The following is a 13,588-nucleotide window of genomic DNA, read 5'->3' as shown; positions in this document are numbered from 1 at the left end:
ACTAGCCCAAGAGCAGGTCAGAGACTAGAAATTCTGTGTTGAGCAGCTTGCTGCCTGACCTTCCAAAGCTGTACAGCATGTATAACACACAAATCAGGAGTGTGAGAAAATACTGTCAATTTGCCTGGATGAATGCAGCTTAAATGACATTCAAGAAGCTTGACACCATCCAGGACAAAGAAATCCATTTGATTGGCATCTCATCCACCACTTGCAACATTCACTAACTTCAGCCACTAAAGCATGTGGCAGCAGTGTATACCATCCACAAGATGCACTGAATATCTTCATCAAGGCCGGTCTGACAGTACTTTCCAAACTTGTGACCTCTGTCACCTAAAGGACATGGGCAGCAGAAGCAGGGAGTGCTACCATCTGCAAGTTGCCAACCAAACCACACACCATTCCAACTTGGAACTGTTTCACCATTTCTGCACTGTCACTGAGTCAGAATCCTGGAATTCCTTTCTTAACACCTTCCCTAATCCCCCAGCCCTGCCAGGATTGGAGCAGTTTAAGGCAGCTCACCATTACTTTCTCCTGGGCAGTTAGGGACTGGCAATAAATGCTGGCTAAGCTAGCAATAGCCACGTCCTATGAGCAAATTTTTATAAAAGCATTTTTAACAGTATTTAAAATATTTGTCCCCCTACATCTTTATAGACAAGATTGTTATCCTTCTTTACATACAAAATACAGTAACAACTGTGAATATTCAATACCTTTGCTTCTGACCATTAATGGACTTAGTAAAATCTTTGTTATTTATTATTTTGGGTATTTATTTAAATTACTTATCCTATTTTCAGCAAGGTGTATGTAAGATCTTTAGTTTTTTTTATAAAAATGCTTTTGTTTCTTGATGCTGAGAAAATGCAGAATTATTGCATTAAGCATGTTTTATAATCTATTTAAATAAAGTCTTCTACTTGACACATATTCTGTGAGGTAATTTTATCTTCAGTACCATGATCGTCAAGTTTTAAAAAATGATTAACATTTTATAAAATTTCAAAATTTCACCGTTAAACTTCATCTTAGTTTAAGGTCTCATAGATTTTTTGGTCACAAAGGGGAAGATCTTCCACACAATGGGCTCACCTGCTTTCTCCTGACTCTCAAAGCCCCCACTGTTAGGTTCTCCAGGTTCATACCATCCAAGACACCTATCTATTGATTGCTTAGTCCATATCCCACTCAACTTCTCGCCACTGAATTTGCTTTCCTATACACTGTGTAATAAATTGATATATTTTAGTTCAACTTTTCAGTGCATTCTGCTACCCTAGTGCCACTTTATAATTTGTCTGTGTGGATGTCACTGACAAGGCCATCATTGCTCATCCCATTATCCTTGAGTAGATGGTGGTGAGCTGCTTTCTTGAAACTTTGCTGTTGTGGTCTTTAGAGCTACTGTCTGCTGGGAGTTTCAGGATTTTAGTTGAAAAATGTCGTGCTGGAAAAACACAGCAGGCCAGGCAGCATCCGAGGAGCAGGAAAATCGACGTTTCGGGCATAAGCCCTTCTTCAGGAATTCTGATTCCTGAAGAAGGGCTTATGCCCAAAACATCAATTCTCCTGCTCCTCGGATGCTGCCTGGCCTGCTGTGTTTTTCCAGCACGACATTTTTCAACTCTGGTACTCCAGCATCTGCAGTCCTCACTTTCTCCTAGTTTTAGGATTTTAACCCAGCAACAACGAAGACATGACAATACACTTCCAGGTCAGGATGATGTATGGCTTGGAGTGAAACTTGGTGCTGTCAAAGAAGCCTTGGTGTCACTTCACCAGTGTCTCCTTTCTACTACACTACTTGTATGCATCCCTTCTCTCTTGACAATTCCCATCACTTTGAAATTTTAAATACACCCACCAGACAATGTTTGCCCCCTTAGAATTCCAGACTTCTTCATCTGGCACAACTGCCAAACTCACCATGGTGTAAATTGGACTTTGGTCCCCTATGAATAGATGAATATTTCAAGGTCAGGGTTCATATAAAGCATATTTTCAGGCAATGGCAATAATAAAGCTAAGCTACTTCTGAATGTGTTTATAAAATGATTGTTTCAAGATATTTGTCAAATAAGCAACTTAATTAAATATAAATGTTTTCTTTTGGTTGGGTTACTTATTTTGTTTTGAAATGTACTCTGGTTTGTTTGCTGACATTTTCCTACTGTGAATCATTAGTTTTCTTTTTAATTTTTGCTTCCAGGATGATGAGTTTGTTGTTTATAGCACTTCACAAGTGAAAATGAGGTATGTTGTCCAGTTCTGCATTGGTGAAGACCAACTGGAACCTTTCCATCCTCTGATTAATGTAAATCCTGAAGAAACCAGTCCTTCAACATTGACATCTGCAGACATTGATATAGGTCAGAATTACTTTATGCCCTCTTGTTCATCATTTGAAATGAATAAGACATTGCAAAACTAATTAGTGTTAAATTAGTATCCCATTTGCACATTTTTCAACATTGAATATACACTTAAATGACCAATTTAATGGCAATGAATTTTACAGGATAAGCACGTTAGTGTGATATTATTATTTGCACTTTCAAATCACATCCTAAAATGTCTTATGACCATAATAATCAAGAGAGTATATTAATTTGAGAGAACTCTGCTACAGATCCATTTCTAGAGAGGCAAGGAAAGTATTGACAAGTCAGTTTGATTAATTTAGATCTTCTGAAGAACTAAAGACCATAAAGTCATATTGCACTTGAAACATTCCTTTTACCAGCAAGTACAGTTTCCTGCTATATACCCTCTTTCTTCCCTCGTAATCTTGAAAAGGTCTATCAAATCTCCTCTTAGCCTACTCTTTTCCAAGGAGTACTGTCCCAATTTCTTCAGTCTGTCCTCATCCCTTAAAGCATTCTTGTAAACATCTTCTGCACCTTCTCCAATTCATTCATATACTTCTTAAAGTGTGGAACCCAGAATCTTACACATTACTCCAGCCAACCATTGTCCTAGTTCAGCATAACCCCTACTGATTCTTATGAATTACTCTGGGCCCCAATTCCCTTTCAATTTCAAATGAACCGTTAAATAGACAGTTTACAGCACAACTATGTACCTATAAGACCTTTCTGTAACTTTGGAAAACCCAAAGCCTACTCACTGTGATCTCAAGGGTTAACAAGGGTAAATACTTTGCACCTTCTTCTCAATAAAATGACCTAAACTTTTCTTTAAGTATTAAAAAATAAGCCATAGATGTCCCCTTTATTTAGCCTAAATTTAAATGTAATAATTTTGACATCATTTTACTTGTTCTTAAGAAATGTGATGATTTTTGCTTTTTTCTCTCTCTCTCAGTTGAAGATATTTTTGTGCTACACACTATTCTCTAGATAACACAATTGATCTGCTTTCACATTTTCGGTATTTTATTTCCTGGCCATCCTGTTTGCAGGGAAACTGAGGTAAAACTGTTCACACGTATCTTCAGAACAGTTCTTAGTATGTAGAATCCCTATAGTGTGGAAACAGGCCATTTGGCTCACTCCACAGAGCAAACCTTTCCTATATCTCTGGACACTATGGGCAATTTAGCACAGCCAATCCACCTAACCTTCACATCTTTGAACTGTGGGAGCACCCAGAGGAAGCCCACACAGACACATGGAGAATGTGCAAAGTCCACACGGTTGCCCGAAGGAACCCGGGTACTATGAGGCAGCAGTGCTAACCACTGAGCCACTGTGCTGCCCCATGGCCTAAGTGCATAAAATGTAGAATGGAGATCCAATCTGGGACTTCATTACATATACCCACAAAGCCAGCAGCAATGCTCTCTTATTTTTCTTGCAATAAAAACCTTGAGACATGTAAAAGGTTGTAATAATTTGACATTTTTTAAACTTGCAGATGATTTAGAAACCGCTCAGGATCCTTCGAAAAACATTACACCTGGTCTTCAGGACAGTGCTGGCAATGTGATTCCCCTGCAGGAAATCCATGTAGAGGCAAAGTTAATGGATCTTGTTGCGGAGGTACCAACAGTGATTTATCAGAGTGCTAAACTTTGACACAGGAAACTTAATGTGGTTGGTTACAGCAACTTGCTTCAAAACTACAGTGGGGAGGATATTTCCTATGTGTTCAAGGCATACAGACATTTGTAAAAGTAGATTTACAACATTTTTGCAACAATAGACTAGCAAAAAGAAAATACACATACATCCCCTTCCAGAGTTGTATTTCTTGTGTCTGTTTTGGAAGGGGAAAGGATGGAACTCAGCTTTATGTAGTATTGGAAGTAGTTATTCCCATCTTCACTTAATATAAAAATCTTTTTTAAGTTCATTAGTAAATGTCTTATTTTGTCTTTTAGATTGTGGTTTTCCAATCCTACTTGAACACCAATACTTTTCCTATAGAAGCTAAGTATGTATTTCCTTTGGATGATACAGCAGCTGTCTGTGGATTTGAGGCTTTCATTAATGAAAAGCACATAATTGGCCAGGTAATTAAGGGAAAGCTTCTCATTGTTTCAAGTCTGGAATAAAGCTTTTTCTAAAGATTTCTCACAATTTAATCTGTTTGATTTATATTCTACTATATAATAATTTGTGTTTCTTCAGATTCAACTCGTCCTTGTGTTCTGAGTTTCTGCACTGGTTCACTTATTTAAAATAAAATCTGTTTTGATCTGGTATAATAACCAATATATACATTTTTATACCTGTAGGTGAAAGAGAAAAGTCAAGCTCATCATGAGTACAGACAGGCCATTAGAAAAGGTCATGGGGCCTACCTAATGGATCAGGCTGCTGCTGTAAGTTTTAACCATCATTTTACCTGTTGCTGAATTTAGTGTAATAGTCACAGAAGTGCAAGAGATTTATTATAATTTTTATGATTTTGTGACTTCATTTGGAGTGTAATCTGTAATTTGATTTGATAGAAGGCTTTACAGACAGCAAAAAACTTAGTTTAGTTAGTAGTTCTATTATATTTTTCTGTCAATAGTAGTACATGAAACATCTACAACAATTATGTAAGCAGCCCTGTTGATAGCCAAGGGTATGTTGTTTTCTCCGTTACAAAGAGATGATCTATTTTCTCCATAATTACATACTTCAAATCCAAATACACTCAAAATTATTATAGTGCCATTTATTGTTGTGGAAAACACTCTCTCATATCTTGTATTAAAGAGGAATTTTGTTTTATGTTTAAACCCAGTTTTGATTCATTTCAAAAACTTTGTTATTCCATTTAGAACAAATCATTGCATAGTGATATTTATGATTGCATCTAATTCACCTGTTGAGATTGCTGGTGCTCATTCTTCTGTTGTCTGTCACAAATTACTCTTTTTGGTTATAACCGTTCATTCATGTTGATGCTTGTCCCCCATGGATTGATGTTCTTGAGATATCGCTACCATTAAATCTTCCATCTCTTGTGATAGTGCTGAATGTCCCATTTGAGCTATGACAACTGCAGAAAATGAATGTGTTCCCAGAATCTTTTAAGGCTTCTACCATCTGTGTTTATTTCTAAAAGTCTAACTCAGTTTAACCTTGAAGTCCATCCATAAGGATGGACAACCTTAACACAATTCAACAGTTTAAAGATGTGTGCTGAATTCAGATTCCCCATGTAGAATTTTTGCAATCTTGAGTATAGTCTACTAAAAACTGCTTCTAAGGATTAACTGTTATTTTCTAAATTTATCAAAATCTGTCCATGCTTCCTACCACTTAATTGATTATTATAAGTTTTATCTATAATGTTAATTTATTAACCAGATTTTTCTCAAGGTTTAATTGACAATCCCGCACTCCGAAATTATTCTGCACATTCTCTGTTTTAAGTAAGAATTGACAGTGCTAGGCCGTTACTTGTTTTTGACTGGTAAGAATGTAATTCATGTTCTGCATTTCTATTCATTTTCCCTTGATCATAAGGTTCTGCTTTACTGAACATGAGTAAGAAATCATACACTTGGTTTTAGCCATTCTTAACTAAACTGATTTCTATTTAAATCTTCTATATTCCAATCTCCATCTTTATGTAATCATCCTGTGCTACCGATGTTAGTTGTATTGAAACCAGTTGGTGAGATTGAAACAAGTAGAATATGACTTTTACAGAGTTTTGCAAAGTTTCTTGACTTTCTCAAGTTTACCCCTTTCATTCTGTGTGCAGTGTCATAGCTGCTCCCTATTTATGTGCTCTATTTTCTAATCAAACTGTTTGACAATCTTATTACATAACACTGGAATGGATGGAACTTGAACTTGGCCTCCCAGTTGCCACTGTGTCACAAGAGCCTCTCCCTTTTTATATGTGCACAGACAATTAATCTTGAATAAATATGATTAATCAGGTATTAACAGATGTATGGCACTGGTAAGACCAGCAATTTTTAATCTCTGCAGTCCTTTTTGTTTAGATACACCCCACAGTTCTGTTAGGAAGTTAATTCCAGCATTTTCCAGCGACGGTGAAGAAATGGCACCCTAGTTCCAAGTCAGCAAAGTGTATGACTTGCAGGGGAATGAGGAGATGATGGTGTTCCCATGCATCTGCTGCTTTTGTCCTTCTCGGTGGTGGAGGTTATGGTTTTGTAAGGTTCAGTTTGGAGGAGCCTTGGTAAATCGTAATAGCATATCAGGTATACAGTGGTGTCATTGGTGAGCCTCTTGCGTAATGTTGGAGGTGCACTCATCTAGGCAACCAGAGAGTATCTATCATACTCCTGATTTGTGCAGTTTTGATGGTTGATAGGCTCTGGGGAGTCAGAAGGTGAATGCTTCTCAGCAGAATTCCCAGGTTTTTACCCGCTTTTGTGGTCACAGCTTTTAGTTAAGTTTATAGACAACAGGACATTGGTGCTAATGTGAAAGAATCCAGCAGTGGAAATATTGTTGAATGTCAGTGGAGTGGAGTTGGATTCTGTCTTTTTGGAGCTAGTCATTATCTGGCACTTGAATGTGTGCAAACTACTTAGCTGTTGCCAATTCAAGCCTGAATGTTATCAATGCCTCTTGTATATAGATACAGACTTAAATAAATGAGGAATTGCAAATGGTATAATAATCCATGTACATAGTATAATAATCCATAAAAGTGTTCATTTCCAAACTTATACGTCATTGATGAAGTAACTGAGGGGAGGCAATGGTCTAATGGTATTATTGCAGACTATCAATCCATAGATCTAGGTAGGGATCTGCCCTCCTATTTTGCTGCTGTTCAACAGCCAGAATCTGATTGGTGGTAGCAAGAGTAAAAGGGATGAAACTAGTGATTGGAGCTGTTATTCCAGCCCCATTGTCCGAAAGCGCCTGTCATAGTTTTGAAGGGAAGGAAGAAACAATTTTGCTGACAAAAACCTGTACCTGCATCCACAAACAGAGATCCCCAAAATCCCGATGCTAATCTCCTAAACCTCAAGTATTGTCGTATATGAATTTCAGTGCAATGTGATGCTGTGTCCCAAAGATTAGCAAATTGCTAATCAAACATCAAGCCCTTCCTGCTATTCATCACAGACAAGGTACTAACTCACGGGGACATGATAGCATAGTGATATCATCACTAGATTATTAATCCAGAGATCTAGGTAATGTTCTGGGGATCTAGATTCAGATCCTACCATGGCAGATGGTAGAATTTGAATTCAACAGAAATCTGGAATTAAGATTCTAATTAATGAAACTATTATCAATTGTCGAAAAAACCCACTTCATACACTAATGTCCTTTTGGGAAGTAATCTGCCACTCTTACCATGGCCTCCATGTGACTCCAGCCTTATAGCAATATGGTTTGCTGTTGTCTGCCTTCTAAGCAATTAGGGATGGGCTTAGCCAGTGACACCCAAATCCTGTGAATGAATCTAAAAAAAACTGTTAGCTAACCAACTTGTCTTGCAAAACTCAAAATTAAAGTTTATGATTAAATTTAATTCTGCAATTAGACAGCATTTCTGAAATAATTCCATGTGTGTTAAGAGCTATGCTGATAATCGATTGAATATTGTCAGTTGGGCTTGTTAGGTTACGCACACATGCACATACTAAAAGCTACATATATTATGACACATGGCTCTGTTTTTTGCAGCCAGAAGAATATGTATACATTTTGTGCATACTTTAATTCAACCAAATAGGTGACAGCTGTTTCTAGTTCATTCCTCAGGGTAAGTCTACCTGCCTGGGTCAAGTTTAAACAAAACTTGGCAATTAACTGTTGGTCATCATCCAACTGATGCATTTTCCATGATAATGCTTCTGTTAACCAGAGTCAATTTGCCAACTAATTAGGACTGTGTTCTTGCACAGTATACAAGTCTATTTCCCCCTTTATATTGCACTTCTTATGAATGTCCTGATGAGTACATTGTGAAATACTTAAACAAAAAAGTGCCTTTTTTCAGCAATATCAAACAATAATCGAGGAGGTGATAAAAGGCTTAGCCAAAGAAATGGGTGTCAGGAAGACCTGGGGAGAGGTTTAGGAAAGAAATTCCAAAGCATAGGCTCAAGATGCTGAAGGCATAGTCTGATTAGAAAAATGGTGCATATCAGGCTGGAATCAAAAGAGTGAAGGTTTGGTTGCAAATGAGAATGGGATTGTTGTGCCGGGAAGGGTTACAGAGATTGGAAAGGAAAGGCCATGAAGAGATTTAAATGACTCTCTCTCTGATTCATCGAATTTACAGCATGGTATTTCAAATTGGAGTCATCAGGGAGAAATAGATGGCAAGGCGTAACTCACTCCCAATTTCTGAAGCAAAGTTGAAACTGCTTGTAGAGAATTGCCACCAAGGGGAAGTTGTTCTCTTTGACAAAAAGAATACATCTCACAAGATGTGTGACAAGAAATTGCTACCAGAGTTTTTGAGATTTTAAAATTCAGAGAACCGGTTAAGAGCTTATCGAAACCTGCCATGGTAAGACAAGTCAACATCAAGTAGACAAATTAATTTGCTCACACAATGCAAGGCTACCAATTGGTTGTCATCTCTTTTTTTTTAAATCACTTCTTGCTCCTTCAGTTTTTACAAGACAAAATGGCATGAAAAGAGAGTGGTCAGAGCCAGAAAAGGTCACCTAATTTTAGAATCAATTGTCAGTGTGAACGTGCGATACTGAATGTGGCGAGGCTTGAGCACATAGGAGTGAGCCCTGGTGAAGCTGGTGCATGTACTGGAATGAATCTAAAAAAATTTGTTAATTAATATATATAATCATAATATCTTATTTTACAATGAATTTCATGTTTTTTTCACAAACATCTTAAGTTCTCTTCAGTGTTAATTTGAAGGTCATATTAAGAGCTATAAACAGATTCAACCAAATCCATCTCCTGCAGTTCCCTCCATGCTCATTCTACTTTGGAACAAGAATTGTTCATTGTCAACTGGAAAATATAATCTCTGTTGTCAATAAGAAAATTGAGGTTTCATGGATCTATTGCTTGTAATCCTGAAATTTCCAATTCTGAATATTATTACAAACATTTTCAATATGCTTCTTTGTAATTTAATGATGAAAACCTGTAACTTAGAATCTGGCATGATTTGTTCTATGCTGTCAACACAAGTACTGTTGTTCTCTCTCAATATAGCACAAATCCATGAATTCCATTAAAATAGTGCTCTGCATTTTTATTACTTAAGAAAATGTTGTATACCAGGGAAGTAAAATTAATTAGTGAAGAAAATAATCTGTGATTCATCGGAGAAAACTGAAAGCCTCAAACGGTCACTAGTTTATTTAAATATGTTGCAGCATGCGTTAACATCTTGCTCACTTTCTCGATCACCTGATGTGTTGAGATCTTTTCCCATTTTTATTTGATCTGTCGACATAATCTCCTTTTGTACTTAATGTTTCAGGATGTCTTTACAATTAGTGTTGGCAATCTACCACCAAATGCCAGTGTGATCATTAAAATCACCTATATCACTGAACTTGCAGTTGATCGTGAATATATTTCCTTTCTACTATCTGGAAGTCTGACATCTCAACAACGGAACAAAGCATTGCAAGAGAAAACTCAGGTTCAGTTTTCAATTGTTTATTTTGGCAGATCTGATGTATAGAACTAATTTTGCAGATTATAGTTGTAACAACGTTAACTTCTGCTTCTGAGTATACAGTACTTCACTTATATCACTCAAATGATGAAGTCTAATGTTTGAATCCAAGTGCTGTTCAAAGCATTGACATCTTCTTTCTCCCATTTAAAAAATTTATTATTTAGTTTCCAGTGAAAACGAACAATTATTACTGTTAACCTATTTTGTATATGTTGTAATTCAGTGTAGTCAATATAAAACCTATGTAGAGAAACATTAATAGCTACTATTCATATAATGCTACTTGTTTTATTTCACCCAGTTTTGCTTTACTGTCGAACTTACTAAGGACCAACTTCCATTCTTCCTTTCTTAAATGGGGAGGCTATGATTACTATCTTCCAACCCTTAGAAACTATTCTAGAATCTAAAGAATCTGGAATGTTGAACCACTGCATCCACTATGTCTATAGCCACTTTGTTTAAGATCTTAGAATATAGGTCATCACCTCCAAAGGATTTGTTGCCATTTAATGCCATTAAATATCCAGTACTATCCCTTTACTTGCACTTCTGTAAGTTTCTCATTCTTGCTAGGCACCACTAAATGCATCTTATCCCTCCTCCCCAACACTTTCAGCATTGCAAAGAGATCACTACATACATGAATCTCTAATCCTACTCCTTAATCAACTTTAGTACCTACTCCCAATGTTTTTTTTAAATCAACCTGTTCAGAGATGTTATTACACAGGTCTAGAGCAGATGCAAATTTGAACCCAAGCCTCCTAGCTGCAAAGTAGGGACACTACCACTGTGCCACAAAACTTCTCCTATTTCCTTTGTTATCCAACTGCAGGAGATGCAACACCTCCTTTTTACCTCCGTTTGTGTCATGCCAGGCCCCAATCATTCTTCCAGGTGAAAGTGTTTTATTGTGCTACTTCTTATTTATTATATTTTATTCTCTGCTCATAATATAGTCTGTTTTACCTCGGTGTACCAAATACAGGTACAGATTGATTGTCCACTGTACAGATCACATCCATTCAGTCTTCAAATGTTTCTCTAAGCTTCTAGTGCTTGATATATTAATTCTCTGACTGACTCCCAATATGTCAGCAATGGCTTACTTGGTAACTATCTCACCTCTGCACTACAAACTCCCAGATTCAAGTCTCACTCCTGTGTTTGTGCACAACAATTTATACAGACATAGGAGATTTATACTGTTGGAGATGACATCATTTAGCTGCAGCTTTCATCCCAGTCCATCTCTGCATGCTTGGGTAAAAGATTCTAAAGCAGTATTTCAAAGAAGGCCAAGAAAATTATCCCTGGAATGATGATCAAAAGCTATCCATCAATCAGCATCATTAAGAAAGCAGGCTATCTGACCATGCTGCTGTATGTGGGAATATGGTACATGTAAATTGGCTGTTGCATTTCCTAGAATACAATACGTCAGAAATACCTCATTGGCCATAAAGCACTTTGTAACATGCAGTGTTTTTGAAAGACACTGTATAAATGCAATACCTTTTATTTTCAAATGTTGAATTTTCTGCGTTTGACTTCCTAAACTGTTACACTGAAACTAATGTTATCGACCAGACCAAACCTCCTTCAGATATATTAAGGAGACAGTCAAGAACTTAACTTTTATCTTATTTAAAGGTTGTGTAAGGTGCTGTGTTCCAGATGCAATTCGATTGGTTACACTACTCGACTTAAACAAAACATACTTTATTCTTATCTTACAGTTAAAATACAAACCAAAGAAAGAAGAGTTAGTATAACTTTAACTCTATTGGAAAACTTAACAGAATAATAGATTATTTAACTACTAAACAGCAACTGTTGCAATATAGTAAAATTCCATAAACACACCCTTGCCAAAGGCAAATTCTGTAAAATAGATTGTTTCACATGTGATGTTTTTCCAGTCTGGGGGGAAAGAATGCCAAGAGAGGGGTATGGTAGCTTCAAAACGCCAACAACTGTTGAAAGCCAACTAAAATTCTGGTTCTGTAGGAGCCTGACTCCATCCATTCATACTGCTTCTATTGTTCTAACTTTAAAAACAAAATTCCAAGGCCTCACAAGCTATTTATTTTACTGGCCTGGAAGAGACAACTCATCACCTATGGCTCAAAACTTCTCTTAAAAAACAAGGACGAAATACACCTGTTAAATATACTCACCATAAGCTAAAGGAATGCAACATCATCTTTTAATCATCTATTCTACAGTCTTCTGGACTTAAGACTGGGTTCAACAACTTCACCTCATAACCTTTTCGCCATTCTTATTTTCAGATGCACCTGTTGGTGATGATTCTCTAATGTTTATTTACACTTAATCTTTGAACCTTTGCTTTTCCCATTACCATCCCCTTTGTACCGCATTATTGTCCCATTTACCATTTAATTTCTCCTGTTTCACTGAGTCATTGACCTTACTTTTTGCTTTTTTTCTCCTAACTCTCCATTTTCATGTCTCTGTACCTGTTTAAAACCCATTACATCTTTGATTTTTTTCCAACCTCAATACAAGGTCATCAACCTCAAACGTTAGCTCTTTATCTTGTCAGTTTTGTGGTGCATATTTTGTTTTTGTATTGCCTAAGACTTTCTTCTCTCACTAGTTTAAATTCTGTCCATTGATTTAAGGTATGCTCCAGTGCACATCCTTATCCAAAGAAGACCAGAAGACATAGGAACAGAACTTAGGCGATTCAGACCATCAAGTCTGATCCACCATTCAATCCTGGTTGATAAGTTTCTCAACTCCATTCTCTCACTTTCTACCCATAACCCTTGGTCCCCTTTATACTCAAAAATCTATCTATCTCAGTCTTAAATATACTCCATAGAATCACCATGCACTGTCTGAAGCTTCTCTTTATCTCCATTCTAAACGGTCTTCCCTTTACTCTAAGGCTGTGCCCTCAGGTCTTAGTCTCTCCTCCCAATAGAATCATCTTCCCAATATCTATGCTGCCCAGAACGTTCCGTATTCTATATGTTCCAATTTGATCCTCCCTCATCCTTCTAATCTCCATTACGTACAGACCCAGAATCCTCAACTGTTCCTCATATGTTAAGCTATTGATTCCTGAGACCACTCTTGTGAACCTCCTCTGAATACGCTCCAAGGTCAGTATATCCTTCCTGAGAAAAATGGCCCAAAGCTGCACAAAATACTCCACATGTGGTCTGACCAGAGCCATATAACAGATTATGACGGTCCTTTTTTTAATGAAAGGAGTTACACATTTCTGAATCAAGAGACTGATCAGGACCTCTTCAGAAATGTGGAGCAGTATTTCCATTCTGACAGTTCTTTTGTAGCACAGAACTATTGGGGGGAGGAAAATTACACTCCTTTTTGCAGCAATCATATTCTGAAATTTTAGAACAGTTGATAAATAGAGATTAAATTCACTGTCTTGTTAATCATTTCAATAGAGTTAAGGCCAATTTTATTTTGTATTTTAATTGTATTGTATGAAATAAGTGTGTTTTGCTTA

General features: G+C 36.9%; 1 protein-coding gene across 6 annotated transcripts in view; it reads left to right on the top strand.

The window, feature by feature from the left end:
* parp4 (poly (ADP-ribose) polymerase family, member 4) overlaps positions 1-13,588 on the top strand; it is a 124,840-nt gene that overhangs the window by 55,056 nt on the left and 56,196 nt on the right. For all 6 annotated transcript variants that reach the window (XR_011961509.1, XM_072577433.1, XM_072577431.1 and 3 more), the window contains 5 exons: positions 2,219-2,378; positions 3,886-4,010; positions 4,352-4,483; positions 4,709-4,795; positions 9,874-10,038. Coding sequence is in view for 5 of the 6 variants with exons in the window: in XM_072577433.1 (XP_072433534.1) it covers positions 2,219-2,378; positions 3,886-4,010; positions 4,352-4,483; positions 4,709-4,795; positions 9,874-10,038 (669 nt within the window). In the remaining variant the exon portion in view is untranslated. The remainder of the gene's footprint in view (positions 1-2,218; positions 2,379-3,885; positions 4,011-4,351; positions 4,484-4,708; positions 4,796-9,873; positions 10,039-13,588) is intronic.

The sequence above is a fragment of the Chiloscyllium punctatum genome, chromosome 9 (assembly GCF_047496795.1).
Source record: "Chiloscyllium punctatum isolate Juve2018m chromosome 9, sChiPun1.3, whole genome shotgun sequence".
Lineage (NCBI taxonomy): Eukaryota > Metazoa > Chordata > Chondrichthyes > Orectolobiformes > Hemiscylliidae > Chiloscyllium > Chiloscyllium punctatum.
The sequence above is the reverse complement of the archived record's forward strand: the minus strand, read 5'-3'. Positions and strand labels throughout refer to the sequence as shown.